This window comes from Lissotriton vulgaris, chromosome 5 (genome assembly GCF_964263255.1).
Source record: "Lissotriton vulgaris chromosome 5, aLisVul1.2, whole genome shotgun sequence".
Classification (NCBI taxonomy): domain Eukaryota; kingdom Metazoa; phylum Chordata; class Amphibia; order Caudata; family Salamandridae; genus Lissotriton; species Lissotriton vulgaris.
In genome coordinates this window covers 1,581,879,623-1,581,906,439 of record NC_141693.1, presented here as the reverse complement: position 1 = coordinate 1,581,906,439, position 26,817 = coordinate 1,581,879,623, and the positions used below count along the sequence as shown (strand labels likewise).

General features: G+C 43.0%; 1 protein-coding gene across 3 annotated transcripts in view; it reads left to right on the top strand.

Moving 5' to 3' along the window:
* Window positions 1-26,817, top strand: part of ACIN1 (apoptotic chromatin condensation inducer 1) — a 947,610-nt gene that overhangs the window by 551,164 nt on the left and 369,629 nt on the right. For all 3 annotated transcript variants that reach the window (XM_086923671.1, XM_086923670.1, XM_086923672.1), the window contains exon 6: window positions 12,603-23,093. In XM_086923671.1, coding sequence (XP_086779797.1) covers window positions 12,603-23,093 — 10,491 coding nt within the window. The remainder of the gene's footprint in view (window positions 1-12,602; window positions 23,094-26,817) is intronic.

Here is a 26,817-nt window from a genome sequence, read left to right as displayed (position 1 = left end):
AGGTAGTGACACAAGTTGCTTAAGTAGAGGGAGAATAGGATTGGGGCTAGAAGGCACCCTTGCTTTAGTCCGTTTTCAGTTTTGATTCTTTTCGTGTAACCTTTTTCTCCCCCCATTTGGACTTGACACCAGGTGTTGGTGTGTAAGCATATTATAGACTGTAGTAATTGTTCGTGTATACCAAGCTTCCTCAATTTCTTCCACAGTGTTGGTCGGTCTACCCGGTCGAATGCTGTAGAATAATCTATGAAAGCAGCGTAAACAACCTGTTTTTTTTGTGTTACGTATTTGTCGAGGATGACTTGGATAACTGCGATATTGTCAGTTACCGAATGTTTCGGTCTGAAGCCTGCTTGAAACATTGGTATCTGACCTGTCGTGAAGGCCCATTCTTTAAGACGATGTAAAATTTCTGCTGCAAATACTTTGCCCACCGCATCTACAAGTGCTATTTGGCGGTAATTGTTTGCCTGGGTTTTGCTTCCCTTTTTGTGAATCGGGATGATTATACTTCCCTGCCAAGATTTTGGAACTTGACCAGTATCTAAAATATAGTTGAAAAGGTGATACAGCAACTGACTCCATTCCTTTGGGGCAATTTGTAATGCTTTGATCGGAATCTGATCAGGGCCAGAAGCACCTGTTGATCTTGCATTACGTATGTTTAGTTCGACAGATGATGCAGTAATTTTATTTAATGGATGTTTGACTTTTCCTTTGTTATAAACCCCACTGCATTCTGAGGGGACTCTTGAGTTTGATCTGTAAAGGTCTGTCAGAAAAGTTTCCCAGGCGTTCGGAGGGACCGGAATTGATTGTAGTTTCTTTTTGGATCCAGTAAGTTTTCCTATTAGATACCAATATTTACGCTGGTCATTCTTATTTGCCGCTATCTGGATGTCGACCCAATTACGATCTTGTAGAATTTTTTTATCTCTTTGATTCTCGCGTCTTAGTTGATTTTTTTTTTTATTTATTTCCTTTTTTATTTCTGGAGTGTGATTCATATATTGAGCGCGTATGTATTTGTTTAATTTTTTCTTTACTTCAGAGTTCTTTAAAGTGCGCTTATTTTTGTCTTTATTCTTACTGGTGCCTGCTGCGTCCTTTGCTGTCATATTAAGGATAAGAAATCTGAACTCTTTTATGATGAATTCAAAATTTTCGATAGGATTTTCTGAGAATATTTTCGTTAAGAACTGAGAATGATCAATCAAGGACGTGATTTTGTCGATGGTATAAGAGTTCCAGAATATGCGTCTCTTTTCGCTGTTGACCACTATATTGCTTTTTTGGTACATAATGTGACAGGCTGCAGAAGATTTTGGTAACCAATCTGTTGTCAGATGCATTAAGGTATGGTCACTTTCTTGACAGAACTGGTTAAGCAAATGTGAGACTGTGTCCAGCAAATCCTTACTACTAATTATATAGTCTATAATAGATGGAGTCCCGTTGCCCCGCCTGGTGTAACTTGCCGGAATGTCCCCTTCCATGTTACCGTTCACTATTACTCCATTGATATTTGTCAATGTTGATAATAACAGTTTCCCTCTTTTATCAGTCAGTGTGCCCTCCGGGAATTGCGGGGATATGATGTCCATACCTTCTTCTGAGTGTTGTTTTGCCCACTTATTAATTTCTAAATTAGAAATTTTACTATTGAAGTCGCCAACAATTAAAAAGGATGAGTGAAGATGGTTTTCTGTTATATTCTCGATCCTTTCCATGATTTTTAAAAATGTTAATCATGCTTTTTACCCGGAGGAGCATATACATTGAAGAGGAGAATTGTTTTAGAGTGGGCCGTACTGTATGTTTTAGCGGAGATTTTGATACACTGTAGGTTTTCTAGGTTAGTATCTAATAGTTCCTGGGCCCACAGATATTCTTCACTTAGTAGAATGGCTAAGCCGCCTTTAGCATGACCTCGATGAGTGTTTGTTGCTGAAATTTCGTAAACATAGTAGTTTTGAACAATGATAGGTTCGGTTGCCCACGTTTCTTGTAAGATCAAGATATCCGGTAGATTTCTGGTTGCTGTGGACAGTTTGTTCTTAATTCCACCTGCGATATTCCAGGAGGTTATTTTTATGCCGGTGCTAAACAGATTGTTGTTGAGTTCTCTTGATTTTGTTGCTATTCAGAGTCTCTGAAACCCAAGCCCAAGATTTTGTATTATTGTCATTCTCAGGTTTTTTAGGGGCTTGGTACCAGACTGTTCGTTGGCCTTTGTTCACCTGGATTTTTAGTTTTTCTTGCCCTACAGAATGGATATCTGAGTGCATGATTACTTGGTCTTCTTTCACCTCATAGTTCCTTTGAGATTGTTTCCTGTATGAATTAGAAAGTGCACTTATTTGAGCATTATACCCGGTTGGGACTTTACTGACCGTTGGTTCCTTTCTTTCCACTACATCATAGCCTTGTTTATATAGTATCTCCTTGTCATTCAGAATGATTTCTGGAAGAACAGACGACCAAAATGTTACCCTTGCTAATTTAGTGTTGTCTTTGATGGGAAAAGTTACTAAATCAAGTTCGTTACTGCTCAGTGATTGTAGAGGCTTGATATGGCGTAATAGTTGTATTATCCTTCTTCTGTTGAGTGGAGATGAGTCACTAGGAAAAAGTTCCTCAAATTGTAGAATTTTGGGAGAAGACTCTTTCTCTCTTTGTTTGTACCTGTTTATGTCTTCCGTGGTTTTGTTGTTGTTAATTTGACTTAATTCCTCTAGAAGTCTGAAAGGGACATATTCTTGCGCTCTTGGGTCTAATTGTGGCGACTTTTCTTCAAGTTTTTTTCTGGTTGCTAATTTTGCAATGCTTTCAGATGCTGTTATTTTTTCGGCTTGTTCCTCTTCGAGGTTTTGTGTTATAACTGATTTTCTAAATTTCAGTTTGTGAGCTTTCTTTTTTTGAATCCTTCTTATTGGTTTTTTCCTCCTACATTTCCTTCTTTCTATGTTGTTTTCCTGATTCTTTTTATCTGTGAATTCTCCATTATCTTGGATTGATATTTTAGAGGTGTGTATTTCCTGGATATCTGATACGGAATTATTTGCAGGTGTAGTTGTTTCGCTTCTTTTTGTGAATATTGGGAAATGATTAATCTTTTGCTGGTGTTTTTCTTTGAAGAGTTTTTTTAGTGAGTATATTGTTGAATCATTTGAATGTTCCGTCTTTTGTTTTTGTTGTATTTGAGTCTTAAAGGTTTGGGTCCCAAAATCGCGTGTTCTTTTCTTCTGTTCCTTATTATGTTCTTTCGATATGTCATATTGCTCAGTTTTTATTTTTGTTGGTAAATTATTTTCCTCTGCTAAGAAGAGATCTTTTTTCTTTTTCTTATCAACTAGATGTTTTAATATCCCTATTTGGACGTCCAGGGTTTGATCGGAGTTATCTAGAATGTTTCCCAGAAAAGAGAGGACAGATTCCAAAATCTCTTGCAGCGAGAACAAGGCTTTTGATATGGGTGAAGTCGTGTTGACAATGTTATTATTTGTTTTAAAGTTGAAAGGATCAGATGAGAGATCAAGTAAGGTGATTGGAGGAGATGTTTTATCCTTATTATTCTGGCTTGTTCCGTAATCCGATTTTTGTGGTCCTGGAATTGATTTGTTGACATTTGAGTTGCCAAATAACGTTGAGCTCCCTCCATTTTTGATAGGAGTAGAAGTTTTTAGAGTGGACCGTTCCTGTTGAGGGTTTTGTAGATCTACTGGAGTACAAAGTAATTTGCTACTTAAATCGGTGGCCAGAAGATCCAATTTAGATTGTGAGTTAGGTATCGTTGGAGCGCTTTCTGATTCCCTTATGATTACCGAGACGTTAAGAGAGGTTTCTTTGGCAGATGTATTCAGTTCTTGAGTGTCTTTAGCTGTAAGTGTAGTAAAGTATGTGCTGATTGCCGGCGTTATGGTTATCCCACCAGGTTTAATGGCTTTGTCGGTAGATTTCCGAACAGCGTTCTCTGTCCCCATTCTTTTCATAAATATCGTACGGGAACGTAATTTTTTGAAGCCCATTTATAACCTATATGCTTTAAGTTGATGTTATTTAAAAGTTATCTCACGAGTACACCGATATAAGCTCTGATATTAACTGCAGGTTAGTTGGGCTTCCCTTAGTGACTTACCAATTAAGGTGTTCTCTGTAGGGATGGTCGAAATGAAAGGGGGGGGCCAGTCCCGTCCTCAGGCGTCCTCGGACGGCCACAGACGGCCCGCCCTTTGCCCGGGCTTAGCCCCGCGCTTGGTCCCGCGTCGCGGGGAGCGATTTGAAGTTTATACGCTTCGACGGTGGGCGTGTCCGTGGGCGTTTCGCCTGGGGGAAGAGGAACCAGCTGATCTCAGCTAAGATTTCTGGTCCTCGCAGTCCCCCAGGCTAGGTGCGCTCTCGATGCACACCCTGGCCTCAACCCCTCTGACTCCAGCTGGGAGCGATAGGCAGAGCGTGCAGAATGCAGCTCACGCTCACACCAGCGAGTCAAGGGGAGGCAGCGCCACGAAGCGATGAAAGGTGAGCGTCAGCTTCAATCAGGCAGCTCCTAGCAGGCAGCACAGGTCGCAGACAGCGAGGGGAGATTCCTCACACAGCAGAACAGGATAACGACACCAAATCCGAGCTCCAGTGAGTGGCCCTCTCAGTAGAGAACGTGTACTTTCACCGGCATGGCTACAGGACAGTATCACCGACTACAGAACGGACAGACGAAACTCCACTTCTATCAGGAACACAATTCTTACGAGTGATGCACATAAGTAACCTTTTCAGGGTAGCGTAGTGCAGGTGCCAAGTAAAATTTGACATTTGGTAAATTTTAGAAATAAGCCCAACTGCAGCTTGACACATTTGGTCCCAGTGTTGACCAGAAAGGGGATTTTGACATCACAAATATTGATGTTCATCACAAGCTCTCTGATATCATCGTTCTGAACATCTGATGTTGCGATGAAATAAACTCAGAAGTCGAAAGCCCAGGGGACACACAAGAATCACTTATGACCTGTCAGACATTACCTCTTGCTTAATGTCATGACTTTCATACGTGATAACCAGATACTAGTGAATGCATAGAGGAGGCAAGCGGAGGCAAGCGAAGACAGGCAAGAGCTTTGCATGAGTGAGTCTCTATACTATGTCATGACCGAAGGTCAGGGTTATGTATCTAATAAATACTTTATTTCAATTCAGCAGCCATCATCTCAATTAACAACATCAAGTCTGAAAGAGTCGCCTCTGTTGTCTCAATAGAAGTGAAACTTTCCTTTGTGATACTGATTACATTTGCGCATCTTCCTGTTAACTTTTTTACACATGTATTGGATTTACCCGCAAGTGTATATCTATAATTCTACAGCAAGTATACTCGCTTCATAATTTTCTGTGATGACTGATGAGGACCTTTTACATGGCAACCATCCTGCTGCTGGCCTGCTAGAAGGCTGCACGAGCTATGTCAAGTTTCTCCTCACGTTGCTTGGATGTCTGTGAAAGCCTTCTTAGGAAGGCAGGGGGCTCATAATGAATGATGAGCTGTGATTTCAGTGCTTTTTTTCAGAATTGAAATTGTAAACTTGACATATCTTCACCAGTCTTCAGTTGCGATACAAACATACTCATGTATTCTCCAAGTTTCTGATATATAGAGTGAAACATGCAATGCTCAGTCAACATTTTTTCAGTGGTAGAAAGTACTTAATGAGGCTGTTCCTGAGGCCTTCATACATGTCAGTGTCCAATTCAGAGAGTTCAAAGGCAATATCCTAGATATCAGTACTAGCACAGTGAAGTAGATCTTATGCTGCTCATCCTTGACACCAAGAACATCAATGTGGATGTCAAAGCTCTTGAGCTATCACTCCCATTTGGGAGCTAGGCTCCTAAACCCACATCAAGGGGGACAGCTTACCCAGAAGAGTGGTATTGGAAAATGCTGGTGAGCAAAAGCCAGAGTTGTATTTCTACTTCTCAGTGCTATAGGCGCTAGAAGTATGGGTGCAGGGGGCCTGCAGCACATCTAAAATAACCTATCTGGAGTTGAGCAGGCAAAGGAGCTTTAAAGACTAGTTTAAATGTTATTTTTATTTTGTCACATCTGCTGTGCGTTCAAAGGTAGAGGTCAAATGTCAGACTATGTCCTCTAACAAATTGCTGCTTATTCTCTTAGCATGGAGACTGGTGTTTTCTTTTCTTTCTCTGTGAGTACTTTGTAAAGTCAACTATATGACAATCTCGCTGGTGTGAAAGGAAAGGAAAGGCTGTTGGGTGACGTTTTCTTCTAACAAAACTACATTTAAATACCTACATATGAACTATATATTTCAAAATAAAGAAACCAGAAAGCACAAATGAAGCGCTTTTTAAAGTTCTGAGTGTGGTGGAAATAGATTTTAGTAGGATCAAAACAAATTAACATATTTTTCTTGGGGATGCACAGATTACAAATATTTGCTGAAACCCAATTTTCACACCTTCTCATTTGTGCACCATACAGGTTTATCAGTAAATAAGGCTGTGTGAATTTAGTGGTAACTTCAATTAAAAATGTGCTGCCTGTAAATGTTTATGTGCTACCACACCATATTTTAGTAATATATTTGCGACAGGCTGCTCCTAAATTCACCACCTGCTACATACTACACCATTACCACTCTCCTGCTGAATGGGTGTGGTTCATTTGTGACAGTTGTTCTTTGTGTGAAGCTTAGATTTCTCAGAATCCCTATGAGTTGGTGATGTAAAATTTATGGCACCACCCTCAATCTGAAAATTGTTCCAGTACCAATGCTCAGTGCTCTTGTAAATGCAGGTTGTTCTCGAGTATAATCTTCACCAAGTCACTGTAAGAGGATCAACTGCGCATGTCCTTCACTGGATGCTCACGTGGTTTCGTTACCAGCGTGCTGCCTGAGTAATCTTGACATTCACATGTCTAGTTGCACAATAAACGTGCTTTTCCCAGTTCAGTAGAATCTGATGAAAGGCAATAATGATTTGTTGCGGGAACCGTGCGTTGCAACCGTTCATTGGACTGTAGTCTCCCTGAGTTCCACCCTTGCAATTTCAATCTGTACTCCAAAGCACCTACTTCGCTAACTGGGTGCACCAGGGGTGCACCAGGGGCTATGCTACCTGTAACTTTATATGCACCTAGTTAATTTAGCCACATAAGATAATCAAACATAGGAGCTGACAATGGAAATCCAAATCTGAGTAGATACGTGGGTTAGAATTACGGTTGTTTGAAATTAAACTCCTGCTTGACTGGTGACCTTTTGTGTACACAAAGAACATGTACTTCATGGATGAGACTCTGAGTTGAAACCGGCTTATTTGCTCACTGGCCAGATCTGCTTTGAGAATTAATAGTCACTGGTGTTGTTTTAGCCAAAACTAGGGATGTGCAAAATTAATTATGCCAGCTTGGCGTATAATGTCTTGTGTGCAAAACGTGCACGTGTTACATGATTGGGACTCAGAGTTGGCGCACCCATACTTGCCCATTAGCCAGATCTGCCTTGAGAATTGACGTTTTAGCCAAAAGCATGATTTTCTTGCTGGCAAGCTTGAACAGGCGCACATCTATACATTTTGCAGCCCCGAGGTTGGGGCCCAGTTAGAGATTTTCACCACACCGAGACAAGGGAGCACCTTCTGGGGCCTGTGGAAATCCTAGCAAATGCTTTGTGAGACTGTGGCTTGGCGAATGGAGCTGCAGCCCAGTAGCGAGCGACTCTTCTTACCCCACCCAAGGAAGGGAAGTCTCCCTATGCCTGAGGACATGAGTGCTGGGAAGACCAACGGAGCATGGAAAACCTGGGCCTGTGCCTGGGCATTCTGGCTCCTTTGAGGCACCGGGAGTGAGTTCCTGAACCCCAAGGGATGCTGCGACTCTGACTGGGAACCCAGTAAGTGCTTTTCACCTTGCTGGAGCAGGTGGAAGCCTTTAGTGGCATCCAAGCCCCTCCTTGACACTCGGTGATATGCCAGGCTGCCGAATGAGCTTCCACCTATGCTCAAGGAGGGAAAGGGAGCCCTGCTCGTGAGTAGTATGGGATGTGAAGCGTTGATGCCTGGAGTTCTACACTCCAGGTATCCATAAAGGGCTTATTGGAGCTCTTCGCTTGCTTATTTGAGCGTGTTGCCATGGAGCAGCTGCTTTCTGGGGCCCTAACCCCAGCCAGGCCTTCACAGAGGATGTCTTACTTCCTCTCCCCCAAGGAGCATGAGAATCCTCCTATTCCCCACACCTCAACCACTGGGTCTGGCATAACTGTGCCCTCCGGGGACTTCTACCTCAGCTCAGCATCCCAAGGTGCTTTCCACCTGCCTGGAGTCTGGACCGGGTTAGCCAAGGACTGTTGAGCACCCTTTCACCAGCCTCTTTTGGACCTTTCCTGGAAACCATTTTTCCTCCATTATTAAGCACTCTAGTCATCTGATTTTCCGGCCACCAACCAGATGGCCCTGGCTGTAGGCTTCCGACAATGGTCTAAACCCAGCTCAGGTTTTCTATTAGTGGGTGAAAAATCTAAACTTTGGCAAATTCTGCTTCACAATGATAGGGAGGGATGACACAAAGGATCAAAAAGTGATGTTGCTATGAACGCTTGGCCGCTACAAGTTAGTTATCCTTCTGGTAACTTTACTGACACATGCTGCTTGAACCCAAAAAGTCACAAGGATCACTGTCTTATTCATACTGAAAATCAAGATCAAGGGAGCTTTTGCCATTCTGCTCCCTGGGAGGTATCTGTCCTTCCTAAGCTAGCCTTAGGACACGTGTATTATTGACACAGTATCACCACTGCCAAACTCCCACTTATCACAATAAAAAAAAAAAAATGTCAGGCTAGGCCCGGGATCCCCACTCGCAGCTGGCAGGTAAGAAATTCCCAGTGCAGTGGAGCTGTGCAGCTCCGGCCACACAGGACTAGGCAGCCAGATACTTAGCAAGGATGGAAGGGTGCCTAGGGAATGAGGGAAAGTAATTGAATTACCCACTTTTGGGTTCCCCGCGGATTCCATCTAGGTGTCCCGCTTCAATTGCATCAGACGGGTTTAAGTACTTGGGGGTATATATCACCAGGGAAAGGGCGGAGTTCTTTCCAAGGAACCTGGAGCCCCAATTAATACGCCTTGGGACCGACTTGTGCCACTGGAGGTCGCTGCCTCTCTCCCTCATGGGCTGAGCTGCAGTTTTTAAGATGCTAGCACTACAGCGACTCCTCTACATTCTGCAAATTACACTGTATCCGGTTCCGCAAGGGATAGTCACACGAATATCACAAGCGCTACGGACGTTGCTTTGGGATGGTGGTAGCCCAAGGATAGCGTTGCACAAGCTGACAAGAGGGGTGTATGATGGGGGCTGGCCCTTCCCAACTTCAAACTGTATTACTGGGCTTACCAATTACAGGTGGTTAACGATTGACCGGATGGTCATGCCGGGGGAAACTGTGAGCCACGGCTCTATGCCCGGAAGTCACGAAGTGACTGGCCGGCACACACAGGGTGGTTGTTCAGTGCTGGAGGGAGGAAAATAAGTTCCTGGGGTGGTCGGGCTCCCCGATTGGTAGAACCCCTTTATGGCTTGAAGATTAGCTATCAGAAGTGACTCGATTGACTGGTTTCAGGGGATGGAAACTCATAGGCATTGAGTATCTGGGAGACGTCTGGAAAGGGGATGCCCCCGATCCTTCGCCTACCTTAAAAAAGAATATGACCTCCACAACTCACAACACTACCACTACATATGCCTCCCCCATGCCCTATACTCGCACATATGGAGAGACACGTCCCCAGAGTATTCTCCCATAGAGGATAGACTGCTCCTTGACCCTATACTGGAGAAACCCACTTCCACCATATACCGCTAACTCATAAATAACATGCCTGATCCACTGGTGTCATTGTGAGCAAGGTGGGTGAGAGACATAAGTGCCCTGGAAGATGACGACTGCAGGACGCCCTGCAGAGCCCGCTTGAAATAGCAATTTGCTCTAGGTTCAGGTTAGTGAAGCTTAAAATTTTACACCGCGTAGACTACCCCGGTACCCACCTGTATGCCTGGGGAAGAAGTCAGTTGGCCCTCTCTGCACTGGGATGTCGGGTGGGGGGGGAAGGCCCTTTTTAGCACATACTATGGGAATGCCCTAAAATAGTGACCTTCTGGACTAAGGTCGCGGACATGATGTCATCGGTCGTGGGTTTTCCGGTCCCGCTGGAGCCCAGGTGGTTTCTTCTGATGATCAAGGATGACACTGATTGGTCTAGATATAATGAGATCTGTCTGGCATTGGCAGCCGGGGTGGCAAAAAGGAACATAGCTAATGGTTGTGGGTCCATGGCACCTCCGTAGTGGGACCAATAAATGCGCGACCTAGGTTGGTGCCAGAGAGCCGAGGAAACTATAAGAGTAGAGGTTGTACAAAGAAATGGAAGAAAATCTGGGGGCCTTGGCAGAAATACAGGGTGCTGGAGGGAGAGTCAGGGTCATGATTTCAACATTTGGATGACCCGCTTTTTCCCCCTAAACGCCTGCTATTGTATTGTGAATCACAATTCTACCACATGCTATATGAATACTGTCCTGTAATTTATGGTACTAGGAGCAATGTAAATAAAAAGATTTATAAAAAAAAGTGTTTTGGTAAAATGTTGTGTCGTTCATAATTTTATTGTCTCAAAATTCAAGTTACACTAGATGCAATTTTTCTATATTGTAGGCATGCTCTAGGCCCCCGAGTGTTACATCAAAAGGGGCAGATCGTCTGTGGTTCTTAGCAGTGCCAGCAATAGCAAGATGAGTGATAACTACTGATTTGAAGGCTAAAGTGTCAAGAAAATTAGAAAAGTTTATGGTTTGGGAAGAATTTATGCCACGCATGCAGGTATTTTAAATACATTTGACAAAATCTGGAGATGGTATGACAATTGTATCAAAATGAATGAATTTGTGATTTATAACTCACTTTTGGTCACCTCAAAACTCGAAAACGTAATCTGATAAAAGGAATTAGGAATTATATAGCGTGTCTACTAAATATTTGCTTTCCTATATGTTTAATTTGTTTAAAGAGATGTATTTGCTTTCCGAAAGTTCTGGTCTCAGTGCTTCCTAAGACCAGGATTCTGGAACGCACCACTGGTACTTGAGAAGATGAAAACTATGTTTGCATATCCTAGGGTGCGTTATAATCGTGTGTCTCTTTTTATACACTGCTTCAGAGCTCCAGTGCCTTTCCATTTCCTTCCCTCATCCATCAGATGAATTTTCTTAACACTATGACACCTGTCATTATGCTAGTTCTAAGGAAGCCACATAGCCTACCTTCATGTGTTCTGCAAACATTATAAAGTGGATGCTCAAAATAATATTAGTGAACAGTTCAGAAAGGGTGTACTAAGATTTTCATTTAATTTGTTTTCAGAGATGTAGTGCTTATATTTCTTATATGTTACATATACTTGTAAACCTTGTCATATGTAAGATCGGAGGGCCTTATAGAGGTAAAAACAAGAAAAGCTATTTCGCTGTGGTTACTCATCCTTCATCTACTTCAGTCATTTGGCCTTCTTTCCATGTTCTCGTATGTTCTAGAAATAATACTTGTCCATTCGTAGGAGAAATGTGGACTGAGGTCAAGAAGTGTTATGTGTTAGGCATGAGTCTACGTGTGTATCAAATTCCTTACTCTGAATATTCTGAACTAAGGCTTGCTACCTCTAGAACTACTTTGAACCTGCTCTTTTTTAGTATCCAAAGCTTTAGACATCCTTTACATATGATCCAGGGGTTGAAAAGCTTAGTACAAAAGTCATTACAGTAGCAACCTTTTCTTTCTAAATATGAAGATAAAATAAACTGAATTACCAAAAGCTGACTGGGTATTATGGCTTCAGGCTTTCCTGGTCGGGTCATATTTGAAACTCTTTTTGTCTGAAAGTTTTAGTGCACCTACACTGATGTCTGCCAGTGAGACATTCCTTATTTGTGATAAACGAGGGTGAATATCAAAATGTTGTGTAGTCACAATAGCCAGTGTTGTACAGTAGGGGTGGTAACCCGTTAACTGTGCCTATGGGAAAGAAGACGCAACAGAAGGGCTGTGCTATGTTTTGCGGTGATATCTGTCGACTGTGCCATAGGATAGGAAATGGAATCTTTGGACTAAGTTAAAGAATTAAAATTAGAAAAAAAGACATTTCATATGAAGGGTGTTTCTTGTGGGGAAGTGTATGTATTTGGTGGCAATGCAGGTAATGGGGAGGGGATTGTATTGGGGGTAGAAAGAGAATAATGCAGTGCTACAAGAGACAGTATATTGCAGTGGTGTAGGAGGGCACATGTTTGGTTATGGAATTGGAGGCAAAGTGTTTTACCATTGTGCGTGAAGAGTGTTGTGTTGTGAATTACTGTCAGAAGAGACATCATTTGTTGTGGTACTGGACATTGAGTCACCGTTAGTGGTGCAAGAGGGGACATTGCAGATGAAGGAACAGGGTAGAGTTTTGTGGTGCCTGCAAAAATGAAAACTTTTTTGGTTCTGAAGGAATTTATTAACCTCATTAACATTGTTGATTTCCTATGATAGACCCAAATGGCGAAATCCTTGTCAGTGGTTCCGGTAGCTGCGGATGAAGGCTGTGGAGATGCCTCTCGAGTATGCATGTCACCCATGGAACTTCCCTTTGACTGTGACAAGTCAGCTGATGATGAAGAGAAAAGGTTAACACTGATGTCTGTGGTGGAGACATGTAAGAAGGTGATCAAGAAAGCACACAAACCGAAGAGCAAAAAGGCCTTTAAGGAATTATTGAAGGGAAGGCAGGGATCTCTGAGGCATCAGAGGTCACAGTCACCACCAGATCTTTCTCAGGGCAGCTCGAAAGGCTCTAACCTCGAGGTGGAGGAGATCCCTAAAGTGGAGGAGAGAGTCCCCCCTTTGCTGTCATTGGAAGGACTTGGCAGCAACCATTTGCCTGCATTTGAAAAAAGTCAAGGACACCTCTCTGCATCATCCCAGAGAGGGGGCAAGTCACTGAAAAGAAGGCAGCGCACTCCCAGGCGGGAATCAACCTGGATCCAGCATGCCATCACTTTGGGGAATGGTTCAAGCCAACCAATTCTCACGACTATGAGAATTGGAGACAAATCTACAATGACAGCTGATTGTGTAGGACTGAAGGTATTGCAGGTAGGGCAGCACACTCTTGCACCTGTGAAAGCTGGAGTTTATCACTCCCCAACAAATGACAAGGCGGAAAGCCAACACGTACAATTGCTTGAGACAAAGTACCCAATGAATGAAGCAGGGGACCTGCACAGACCAGCAAAAGAGAAGATTGGTTTCTTGTTTTCAAGACTGCCACAGAATGTGACTCAGTATACTGAGAGACAGAGCACACCACCGACAGACAAAGTGGGGGTCAAATTCACGAGACTGAGAGAGAACTCACCTGCCCCTGACAAGTTTGAAGTCCAGACATCCAAACTTGAAAAGATAAATGTTCAAGGCGCAACCAAAACGGAGAGAATAGGAGTGAAATTTACACGTCTCAAAGAAGAGACTCCTGCAACTACATGTAGCATTGGTCAACAGAAACCCATATCACTACAAACTGATGGTCTCTTTACAGAGAAATTAACAATAAAGTTGTCTAAAGGAAGGCGGACTTCAAACTCCCCAGAGAAAGAGGGAGAGCATCTTCCCTCGGTTGAGACCATAAGGCAACACAACACATCCATTGAGGGAAGCGAAGATAGCTTTCACAACCCAGCAATGAAGAAAGCAGGCTCAACCTTAACACGATTAAGCCAATCATTACTATCATCTTTCAAGACTGAAGTCAGGTGTGTACCAAAGCTACAGAAGGCGGAGTACCAAAACCCTTTGTCTAAAGATTGCACCAAGAGGCAGCATACACTTTCACCTGAAAAAGTAGGGGTGGTCTTTTCAAGAGTGAGGCGATCTGCATCTCTCTCAGAAATTGAATCCCATAACACGTCATCTGGGGAGACACTAGAATCTCAACAAACACCCAGAGTAGACACAGTGACTGTAAGGTTATCGAGAGTGAGAAAAGCGACTTCTCTCATTACAGTAGCAACCCAAAATAAGTCAAATTTAGAGGAGACTGATAGGGAAGATACAACTACTGAAGAAAACGTCAGAATATTATTCTCAGGGGTGAATAATGCTCCCCACTCACCTGAGGGGAAACAGGTTCACAGAAAGTTAACACCTAAGAAGGAAGAAGTTCAAAGTTTGGTTGTGCTGGAAGAAGCAGAAAGAGGGCAGCAATCGGCAGCCAAGAAATTAGCACCACATTTATCAAGAGTGACAAAATCGTTGCCAGGCATAGAAAAGACTCTAAGCAAATGTACATCAGTAGTGGTAAAGGCAGAACACCCCAACATCTCAGTTCAGGGACTACCAAGCAGTTGTCAAATGCTTGCACCAGGAAGAATAGGATTAAAATTGTCAATTGCGACAGAGCCCTCTTCAGAGATGACACAGAGCCAAAGTTCGTTATTACTGGAGAACACGGAAGGCCAACAGACCCCTAAATCAGAGGCAACGCCTTCACCTGAAAGACCATTGTGTGTAAAGACCAGCAGAAGGTGTTCACATGAACGTAAAACTGTAGGGGAACCGTACAAACACACAAGCAAGAGGTCAAGAAGACTGTGTTCTGCAACACCAGATAAGTCAAGATCGATACACAGGTCTGTAGTTACAGTAGTCCAATGTTCCCCACCTCTGAAAAATGGAGACGATGCACACACATCGGTATCAGAGCAGGATGGCGCTCAGTCACCAATGTCATCCTCCTCAACGTTAAAGGAAGGAGAAGTGTCTTTAATAACAAAAACACAGAGGAAGCACCTTCTAACACAAGAAACAGTTGAAGGACAATGCTCAACCTCAATGGGGAACTTTGAGCTACATCCTCTAACTCCTAAAAAGAGGAATAGCTCTCCCAGAGTCAAGAACGTCAAGAAGAAGGTTGAAGGAAAGTCAAAAAGTAGATATCGCTCACTATCATCTGAAGAGACAAGAAAACAGCAGTTGGGCAAGCAAGAATGCTTGGAGGATAAGCATATAGTCGCAACTCCGTCAAGAAGAAGGTCTTCCCAAAGATCATGCTCCCCCTTGTCAGAGAAGGGTGATGGGCAACAGGTCTCAATATTGAAGAAGGAAGAATGGAAGCAACCTTCATCAGACCATGAAAAGGCTGGAAGGAAGTCACTAAAAGGCAGGCATCCCACTCCTATCCCTGAGGACTCAAAGGGCCAATCAACTTTCCTGTTGCATGAGCCAGGTTTACAGGTATTGCAGGATTGGAAAGCAGAGGTACAAGATGAAATTGTCGCAGAAAAGGTTAATAACCTGGAATTGTTCGGACAAGAACAGGAACAGGGCAGGGGCAAGGATTCAGGAAAAAACCTTTCCACAGGAAGACAATTCACATCTTGCCTAGAGAAAGTGGGAGAAGATTTGGACACTAAAAGGCACTCCGTCCCTATACCTGAGAAGGCAGAAAATCAGTTGGGCTCCACACTGAAGGAGGCAGTAAGCGAATATGTCCCCACACCTGGGACTCCAGAGAAGCAACAATTATCAACACCAATTCAGTCAAAGAGTACATCTACAACATCAGCAAAAACAAGGTCACCAAGTAAGAGGCGTTATTCACTTCGTCTGCAGAAAGAAGACGCAAAGTCACTGTGCCAGCATACATTATTGGAAGAGATGAGTGGGAAATCACTCATGGGAAGATCACCTTCACCCGGAGAAGAGGAAGGCAACTGGCAAAACAAACACTCTCTAGAGATAGAAGGTATCCCGGACACTGTAAGCCTGTCAGGTCTAACATCTGGAAATGCAAGTGAGGGAGAACAAACAGTGGACCCTCTTAAACACGGACCAGAAGTTACAAGAAAGTCTTCAGTTAATTCAAGAAGCGTCTCCTTACCCTTGGAGTTCACTGGTATGTCATTGTCTGTGCCAGGGAAAATGGAGGCATTGGATTCCACCACTGACAAACCTGTTGACCTACTAGACAAAATGGGAAGTCTGTCCTTTATTGGGCAGGAAAGGGGGTTTTGCTTATCCCCTTCTCAAACCGAGATTGAGGACAAAACATGCTTGTTGGTACAGAAGACAGAGGAGTATGTTCAGCTTATGGTTCAGTCAAAAGATATTCATCTAAATGCCATACCACATCTCGAGACTAAGAATCTGAATTGCCCCACAATGGAAGAAAAAGAGAGCATAGTCATAGTCGAGGGGGACAAATCACCAGTGCTGCCTTTGGAAGAAGAGGCAATAGGCCCACATGTGCCTATGAAACAAATGACCGAGGTCAAGCTTTCTCTGCCAGAGAGTACTACGATTCATCCTCCATTACCACTGGAGTGTTTGGAAGAGCTACCCTTACCAGTCCTGGAGCAAGCTACAATCCAGCAGTTGTCTTTGCTGAAAAAGATAGAGATCAATCCCTCAACCATTTTGGAAGAAGTGGAGGGCAATCCTTCACAAATGATCCATCCTGAGGCAGCATTTGAGAAGACAGAGGTCAATTTATCTCAAAGACTTGAAAGTATGAAGGGCCATTGTTCATTTGCTCTGGAGAAGATGGAAACTCATCCACCTAATGAACTGAGAAAGAGAAAAATCCACACTTCACCTTTGTCAGAGAAGCTTGAGGTGCAGCACTCTCCCACACTGGAGAATGCTGAGATGTACTCCATGCCTGTTGCAAAACATATAGCTGCCCATCCATCACTAGAAATTGACCTGATGGTGCAGCCCTCATCTGTGCTTGAGAAAGCAGCTGTTCATCCCTCACTGAGACTGGAAAATACTGGAGTCCATTCCATGCCAAATCTGCAGAATATTGTTGAATTTTCACCTGTGTTAGAAAAGAAGAAAACCCATTCATCATTGATATTGGAGGAAGTGAAGGTGCGTCCTCTTCCTATAATAGAAAAGATTGTGGTAAGTCCCTTACAAATGATAGAAAGTAGTGAGGTCTATACCTCTCCTATGCTTGATAAAAAAGAGAGTGCTACTTTGATGGTCCTAGATAATACTGTGGATGCTTCATCACCTGTGACAGAGAAGGCAGTTGTACCTCCGTTACCCATTTTTGTAAAGAGGGGTCATCCATCATTAATGTTTGAGAAGACTGAAGTAACTCCCTCCAGCATGCTGGAGAAGACTGTGGTCCAACCCTCACCTATATTGCAAAAGAAGGCAGTGCTGTCACAACTTGTTATAGGGAAGACAGAAGTCCAAAATGTACCCTTGTTGAAGAAAATGACTGCCTTGTCATCAGATATGCTAGAAACTGACTTTGTCCAGCCCCCACTTTTGTTGGAGAATGCAGCAGTTCAGAGCTTACCCACACTGGAAATAACATCAGACATACCATCACCTTTGTTGGAGAGGTTTTTAGTCAAACCTCCACCCATGTTGGAAAAAGATGAAATACAGCTACCACTTGTGTTAGAGAACATAAGGAGCAAGTCCTCACCCATGTTAGATCAGACAGTTGTTCATGCCTCACCAGGGCTACAAGAGACAATGGTCCAACCATCACCTTCCCTGGAAATGTCCATATCTATGTTGGAAATAACAAACGTCCAGCCATCCACAATGTTAGAAAGTACAGTAGTGCAGTCCTCACCCATTTCGGGACAGACTGCTGACCAATTATCACTATTGGACAAGGTAGCAGTCCTTATGTCACCAATGTTAAAAGATACAAGTGCAAATACCTCACCTATGGAAAGTATTACAACACCGCCCTTTTCTGTATTGAATAAAAATGTGCCTCAACCCTCATCTATGTTGCAAAAGCTTGTAGTACAACCCTTACACATTTTAGATAAGCACTCGGCTCTCTTGAAGTCAGCAGAACCGTCTCTTGCATTACAGATGAAAACACTTCAATCCTCTCCCATGTTGGAGAAAATGTCAGTCCAAACTTCACCCAGTTTGGAGAACACAGTGGAAGAGTCCTCACTTAGGTTACAGAAAATGGCAAACCAACCTTCTTTTATGTTGGAGAGCACAGCAGTCCATGCTTCAAACATATGTGAAAAAAACATGTTTCAGTCTTTACCCTTGTTGGAACAGGCGACTGACCAACTACTACCTGTTTTTGACAACGCGGAGGCTCAGTCCTCACCAATGTTGGAGAAGACAGTTGTCCAGCACTCACTCACTTCCGAAATGTCAGCTGTCGAGCCCTTGTTGGAGAAGACAGTGGTCCAACTGTCACCAGTTTTTAAAAAAGAAGCACAACCGTCAACAATGATGGGGCAGACAGTGGTCCACTCCATACCTCTGGTACAGAAGACAATAGTGGAACACATAAGCCTATCGGAGAAAACAGCTTCACAGCCTTCAACCTTGCTGGATAGCACACAAGACCAGCATATGTTGGAGGACAAAGCAGTAAATCAATTATCTGTGCTTGAAAAGACCGCAACCAACCCCTCAACCAAATTAGAGAATAAGGTGGAGGAACCAACTCCTTTTGAGCCAGACCACCCCTTACCCGATTTGGAAAAAATAGCAGTCCAACCTTCATCCATGTTGGGAAAAATAGCAGTTAAAAAATCATCCATGTTGCTGAAAACAATGGTCCAGTCCTTACCCATGTTGGAGAAAGAAGCAGCTCATATGTTGCAACAACTTCCCTTGTTGGAGAAAGAGTCAGGCGAACCCTCATCTGCTTTGGGCAAGCAGGTGTTGAAATCCTCAGATATGTTAGACGGAATTGCAGTTCAACCCTTACCTGACTTGGAGAAAAAAGTTGAGTGCTCAAGGATTCAACCGTTGATTGGGTTAGAAAGAACAGCATTTGAAGCTTCACCTACTTTGCAAAAGATGACTTTCCAATTTCCACTTGTATTTCAGAAGGCAGGGGTCGAACCTTCATCAGTCATTGAAAAAATAGCTGTCCAACCTTCACTGACGTTAGACAAAACAGCTACCCAGCATTCACCCATAATGGATAGAAGAGAGGACCAGCCTATATTGGATAATAAAGTGGTCCATCATTTACATGTGCTTGAAAAGAAAATAACCAAACCCTCAACCATATCGGAAGATAAAGTGTTAGACCCATCGCATGTGTTGCTAATGTTTGCAGACCATCCCCTACTCCAGTTGGAGAAGACACTTGTCCAAGCTTCACCCATGCTGCAGAAGCAGGAGATCCACTCTTTAGCAACTGTGAAAAAGCCAGAACTGCAAACCTTGCCTGTGTTGGAAAAGATAGATGTCCAATCATTTCCCTTGTTGGAAAAAACAACTGTTCAACCATCATCCATGGCCCTAACCTCGACCATAGAGAAGGTAGAAGTACAGCCGATCCAACAAAAACCCTTGATGGAGAAAGAGGAAGGCCAACCCTCGTCTGCTTTGGAGAAGCAGGTGGTCAAATCTTCACATATGTTTGAAAAGATGGCAGTTCAACCCTTAACCCTGATGGAGAAAAAAGAATTTGAATTTTCAGGGATTCAGCCTCCACTTGTGTTGGGAAAGACAGCAGTTCAAGCCTCATCAATGTTTCAAAATCCTCAATCCCCACTTGTATTTGAGAAGGCATTGGTTAATCTCCCCCCTGTGGTTGAAAAAATGGTCAACCAGCCTTCACCTGTGTTGGGAAAGAGAACTAATCTACCATCATCTGCGTTGGAGAGCATTTCTAACCAGCCTTCATCTGGGTTGGAGCAAATAATTCAGCCCTCACTTGTGTTGCGGAATGAGGGGGTCCAAACTTCATCCATGTTTGAAAAGACAATAATGTTGGAGAAGACAGCAGCCCCAACCGTATTAGAAAAGAATGCTGGCCAGCATCTACCTTTGTTAGGTGGACAGCAGTTTTCTTCACCACCCTTGCATGTGTTAGAGAAAAGTGCTGTCCATCTCCTGCCTGCATTGGAAAAGGGAGCCCAGCCATCAGCTATTTTGGAAAATACTGCTTTACAACCATCAACCCTTATGGAGCAAAAGGAAGTCCAATTTTCACCCATGTTTGACAAGACAGTGGTACTAACATCATCTTTGCTGGACAATGTTACGCAGCACTCACATGTATTGGAGAAGGCTGTATTACTTGCGCCTATTTTGGAAAAGGTAGAAGTCCACTCCTCACTGGTTATGGGGGAGACTACTTTGCAACCATCACCTGTGCTGGAGAAAAGTGCTATCCAGTCCTCAGTTATATTGGAGAAGAGGGTAGATCAGCTCCCACCTGTTTTGAAGCAAATTGCTCTCTCGCCTTCACCTGTATCAGAGAGGGCAGCAGTCAAACCACCGTTCAAGTTGGAGAAAAATACTGCCTCACCCTCGCCTTTGGTGAAGACTACTTTTCCACCCTCCCCCATGTTGGAAAACACAGCAATCCAACCTACTGCTGACAAACATGTGCATCTGTTGGAAAAGACAGAAGGTAAAACCTATTCTCTCCATTGTCTACCAGTTTTGGAGCCAGCAGATGATCAGTCTGAAGTGGGAAAGAAAGCAGGCCAGCCATTTTGCGATTCAAAGAAGGCTTTGTCGGAGTTGGAGATCACAGACCTGTCATTACCTATCCCAGAGAGGGCAAACGTGAAAACCTTGTCCATTGCGGAAAATGCAGCAATCCAGCCCCAACCTGTGCTGGAGGCAATTTCAAGCAAAACAGCAGTGTTGGCAAAAACTGAAGCTGCACCTTCTACTGTTTTGGAAAAAACAGCACCAACCTTGTCTGATTTGGAAATGGCTATGAGCCAAACTTGGCACAGTTTGCAGAAGACTGTAACCCACCTGCCATTGTTGTTAATGAATTCTATATCACCAGTTTTAGATCAAAAGCTGAAATGTATGGCAATTTTGGAGAAGAAAGAGACCCATTCTGTGATGGAGAAGCAGATGGTTCAGCCCTCACCTGTGTTGGAGCATGACAGGCTACAACCTTTCATTTCTTTAGAGGAAACAGTTCTGCAAAATGCACCTGTATTAAATGAGACAGGGTCATATTCCTCTCCATTGTTGGAAAAGACTACAACCCAACCATTGCACAAGCTTGAGAATATGACAGCCTTTTCAGTAAATGCTTTACAAAAGTTGAGCGACCAACCCCTGTGTATGATGGAGAAGATTGCCGCCAAACTCGACCCCATGTTGGAGACCACCACAACTAATAAAAAGGAGGTCCAATCCATGCCCATGTTGGAGAACTTACAGTTTCAACTGCCACCTGTGTTGTCTAATATGGTGCCTGCGGAGGATGAAATGGAGGCCCACATCACATCCGCTTTAGTGAAGATGGAGGACTTTCCCTTGCCTCTAGTGGAAAAGACTGATGGCCAGCTCACATCCTTGCTGGAAGGAGTGAGACAAACCATGCCTGCTGTGAAGACAACGTCCCAATCCATATCCTTGATGGAAAAGATTGCAGGCCAACATACAACTGTTTTAGAGAACACAGTAGCCAAACAAACACCCTTAGTGGAGAAGACAGCAAGCCAACCCTTGCCATCAGAAGAAAAGACAGTGTCCAAGTCTGTACCCATGCTGAAGAGGATGGCAGCCCAAATTGCATCCTCTCTTGCCAACACATCAGTCTCAACTGTGCATGAGAATAAAGCCTCCAATCCCATACCCAGGTTGTCAAATTTATCAGAGAATTCAATGTTGCAGAAAACCAAACAAACATGCTTGCCAATATTGGACAGGACTGAGCTCCATCATTCAGTTTTGTTAGAGAATGAGATGCCCCAGCCAGTGCCTGTGTTTAAGTCAAGGGCATCCCATCCCTCTCAATTATTTGAGAATATAGGTGTCCAACAATCATCACTGTTTGAGAAAATGGGAGCTCCGCTGTCATGTGGGTTGGAGAAGAATTCAAGCCATCACTTAAACATTAAAATGCAAGAAATAACTCAACCTATATCGATGTCTGAAAATACTGCACCTCACCCTGCACCTATCTGTAAGAAGACTGAGGCCTATTCATTGCCACTGGTGGGCAACAATGAGGTGCTTTCCTCATTTTCACCTTTGCTTGATACAAGATCACCAGCTGATAAAAAACATTTACTCTTGTTAGAAACGCCAAAAACAATGTTGTCATTGAGTCAACATGTGCCTACATCAGATGCGGTCATAGATCATCATTCTGAAACATTTAAGAAATTGGAGGACCAGACCTTTACTCAAGCAGAGAAGGAAGATCGCATACCCAGTGTGAAATTTATCCCAGAATTTCAATCTCCCAAAAATAAAAATGATTTTGAGGTGTACAGCCACGAAGCACATATAAGCTCCCAGCATGCAAGAGCAGCTATAAGACTGGAGTCCCCAAAAAACAAAATTGATCAAATGCAAGTGAACAATGAAAGTCAAAATCAGCTTGTCCATTCTGATGACCAATATGGAATATGCCTTTCAAACCTAAAGAACAGTAGTGAGATTGAGCATCTGGCCAGTAAAGGTGCCAAGTCAACCCAGAAAGTTGAGTTCACACCAACAGATTTGTCAGAGTCTTCAGCAACAGATATGCACGATCCTCTTGGTACGACAAATTCTTCAGCCATAGTCTTAGACTACACTGACCAACTACAGACAGAATGTGAGGAGGAAAGAGAATTTTCATTTGTACAATCTACACACCAGCATCTTCTGCCTCCTTCCATACCACTTCTCATGAAAAGCCCGTCTCCCCCAAGGAGACTCCATGAACACCGATGGAGCTCCTCCTCATCCTCCTCCAGCTCCTCAGACACTTCCTCCAGGTCAAGCTCTAGATCCTCAAGTTCAAGAGCCTCCAGCTCCAGAACAAAGTCATCCCACAAATACAAGACCAGTTCTAGCTCTGGATCCAACAGATCAAGGAAATGCAGGCGATCAGAGTCTAGTGCCTCCTTTGAATCTGGATCACAACTCTACTCTACATCAGATTCCTCTTCCAGGTCAGAGGCCTACTCCAAGTCAAGGACACACTGCAGGATAAGGTCTCGCAGAAAGTCAAGCTCCCGCTCCAGCTCTGCATCCAGCAGCAGTTCCAGGAGCACCGAAATGGTAAGATCACATTCCTGTCTCTCTTATGTAGATCTGCCAAGCATTTCCTATGTCCCCACACGCACATGCCATTATGTCACTGTCACTCACCAGTCCCACTATACAGATTTACATTCACTTCATCATACACACCTTCCAATATTCCTCTGTTTTCTTTCCCTCTTGCTTGTCACTGCAGATCCAATCTTTGCAGTACTTACTTATTTCTGAGAAAACTGGTCCAGCGATGAACATCTTTGGAGAAGAAAATATGAAATCCTTTCCCATGTTGGAGAAGCCTTATGCTCCAATTTCCTTTGTATTAAAAAAAAAGAACACAACCCATCTTAACTCAAGAGTTACACTTTTACCTGTTCAGAGAAGAACATAGCTTAAAACGTCCATGATTATGAGAAAACCAGTACCCAAGCATTATCACTGTTGGATAAAACACAACTCCAACCGTTACTCTTGTTTGAAGACTAAGTTGCAGTAAGGCTTTATAGAAAACATACAGTGTTTAGGAAGAAAAAGCATCAACCCCCACCAAGATCTTAGAAGTTCAAGGACCAATATTTGCCCATGTTAGAGCATATTCATCCTTGTTAGAGTAGACAAAGACCTGGCATTCCCTCATGTTTTGATATAAAAGTGGTCAAGTCTTTGCTTTTGTTGGATAAGACAGAGATTCAACCTTTGCACTTGCTAGAAAAGACGGAATCCCAACCTTTGCCAGTGTTTGAAAAGGCAGAGGCCACCGCCTTGCCAGAGCTAAATCAGGCCAATATCTCATCCATTTTCAGTACCTTTAGAAGTGCAGTGTCTGAATGGAAATGGGCTTATGTGGATGGGTGTTTCTATGTGTATGTCCCTCCCGAAACCCCCTCCCTGATTCCCCCAAAACGCTCCTTACTCCTTCTTAACCACTTCCCATTTAGTAGTAAATATTCTTCTTTTTTAGCCACTCCCCTAGGTTCCACACATAGTTACTAATAAAACCTATGCCTTCATGTATAGAGACCTCCGCAACGTGGTGGAGAACTCTGCCTAGAAAAGATAAGGCATAGGTCCCTGCATGTAGGTTTGTAAATAGTTATGTAGTACAAGTCTAGTGGTACTGTAGCACTAATAAATGTACGTCAAAGTGCAGTTTGTGAATAGTCATCTTAATGCTTAATTATTTTTTTAGGAAATAGTAAAGTCAAAAGCACAATAAGGTCCAGCATTCATCTGTTTTAGATAAAATCAAGAAGCATTCAGTGCTTATTTCAGAAAGTATGGGTATAACCATGGCATGCTTACTGATGAAGAACTCCACCATAGTAGAAAAGATTGAGAAGATCAATAAACTAGCGATCTAACCTTTGGTCTTTTCCAATATAGCTCAAAGCCTAGATATAGAAGTGCTTAGAAAGACTAAAAAGAAACTTTCAACAGTAGCAGATGAGATCAATATCTCATGCTTGCCTATGTTGAACAGCAGGGCCAATCCTTCGCTCACATTGAAGGGCACTCCAATTCAATCCTTGCCATCACCAGTGTTGGAGAACATAGATGTCCACTCCTGCCTGTGTTGAAGAAGATTGGCATTCATCCCTTTTCTTTGTTGGGACAAATGAGTTACAAAACTCTTGCAAGAAAGAATCAATGCGCAAAACATAAGCATATTGAAGACGAAGGCTCATCATAGTCCAGGGCTAAATACCAAATGACAAATCTCATCTATGTTTAAGAACACTGAAGTCAATATTCTGATGAAGACTTATGCACCACTCTTGCTTGAGTTGGAGACATTTGATATCCAGTTCTAATGACCAACCTCTGAATGTATTGGCAAACACTGTTTTCAATGCATGTATAGAAGAAGGCTGTAGTCCACCCTTCTTTTGTATTAAAAAACCCCCACTAATGCCTATCCCGTGCCTGTATTGGAGAAAACCAATACCCAGATTGTGCCTCTGTTTGAGATGCTGGCAACTCAGTTCTCTCCAATAATGGAGAATGAAGATAACTAGCATGTGCCATTGTTTAAAAAAATGAGTGTGCCCATTCCAAGCCTGTGTTAGGAAAAACTGCCACTCAAAGCAAGCTTGTATGGATAACATTAACACACAATGTCCACATGTCTTGAATATGACAGAAGCCCAAAGATTTCCCACCATAGAGAGGACAAGGTTCAATGTACCTTCACAATGGATAAGACTGTGGCCCATCTGGCACCTCCCTTGGAGAAGACAAAGTACTATACTTACTTTTAGAAAGACTGAGGAAGAATGCTTGTCCTACTTGGCCAAGGGAAAAGGCCCGAGCGCAAACCTAAATATATATTTTTAAATATTTATGTATTTATTTATTTATTTAGAAGAACATAGATTTCCAGCGTTCACCGATTTAGGAATGACCAGAGCCAAAATAATAAGTGAGTGAAACACCAGGAGCTAAAAATGGAGAAGACAGATCCCCGGTACTGTCCCATGTTGAACACCAAGATGCAATATTTAGCTTGTTTGGAAAAGTCCAAGGCCAAAGTGATGTCAGAGAATACTGAGATACAAACTTTGCCTGTCTTGGGTGCAACTGAGTACCATCTGTCACCTGACAAGATTGAAGCCTAATCTCTCCCTGTTTTGGAGGAATCTGAGGCTAGCCCCAAGCCAGTAATAGAGAAGATTAAAGTCCATGGTGCACCTGCATTGAAGACAACCAGTGCCCAACAATTAGCTGTGTTACAGAGCTCAGAGACTCAACACTTGGTCCTATTCAACATGACTGGGATAAGATACTTGTCCACATGAGAGCACAAAAAAAGCCACACACCATCAATGGATGATAAATAAACCCATTGCTTGCATGTGCTAAAGATTAGCTTTGATGTTTTAGTTGATATTGAAGAAAACCTTAATCCACCGCTTTAGAGTTTTAGAAGAAAGTGGTGAAACCATCATCTGTTTTGAAGAAGATGAAAATTCAACCCTTGTTAATGTTGGAGATGAGCATTATCCAGTCTCTTCCAAAATGTTATCATTCATCCATGCTGAAAAGCACAGAGACCAACATTTGCTAGTTGTGAGAAATTCTGACACTAAGGGCTCCTTGTTGAAGAGCACTGAATCCTTAAAGACTGTCCTAGCTCATGAAGACTAAGGCTCCATGTGTGTCCGACAACCATGACTCATTCATTTTGGAAAAGATGGAAACTCAGTTCCTGCTTGTGCTGGAGAAGACCTTGCCTGTTCTGAAGAATAACATGATACAACAACCTCAGAGGTTAGTGCAGAACAGCACCCAAACCTTATCTAAATTGAAGAAGGCTGTTACTCATCGTATAGCAGAGCTAGTGAAAAACAGACTGCAAGGAATATTGGTGGCTCCTTTGTTGACGAAAACAGAAATCCAAGCTTTTCCCTTTTAGGGAATACCCAGGCTAATTATTTATTGTTGTAGGCAGAAACTTGCATCTTTCCTTTGTTGTAGAAGTCTGGGGCACCACTTCTTGGAGAAAACCATTACCAAACCCTTGTGCTTACTAGAGAGGCAAGGGGGTTCAGTGCTCGTAGATATCCAGTCACCAGTGTTGAGGAAGATTGATGCTCAGATCTTGCCCACATTGAAATTGTTGGTCAAAATACTGCTTGAGTTGAAGAAGGTACTGTCCCAATTCTTAACCACTTTTGAGCAAAAAGGAGGTTTGGCTCCTACAAGTATTGGAGGCAAACAGAGGTCCAGCTATTGCTTATGCATGGTA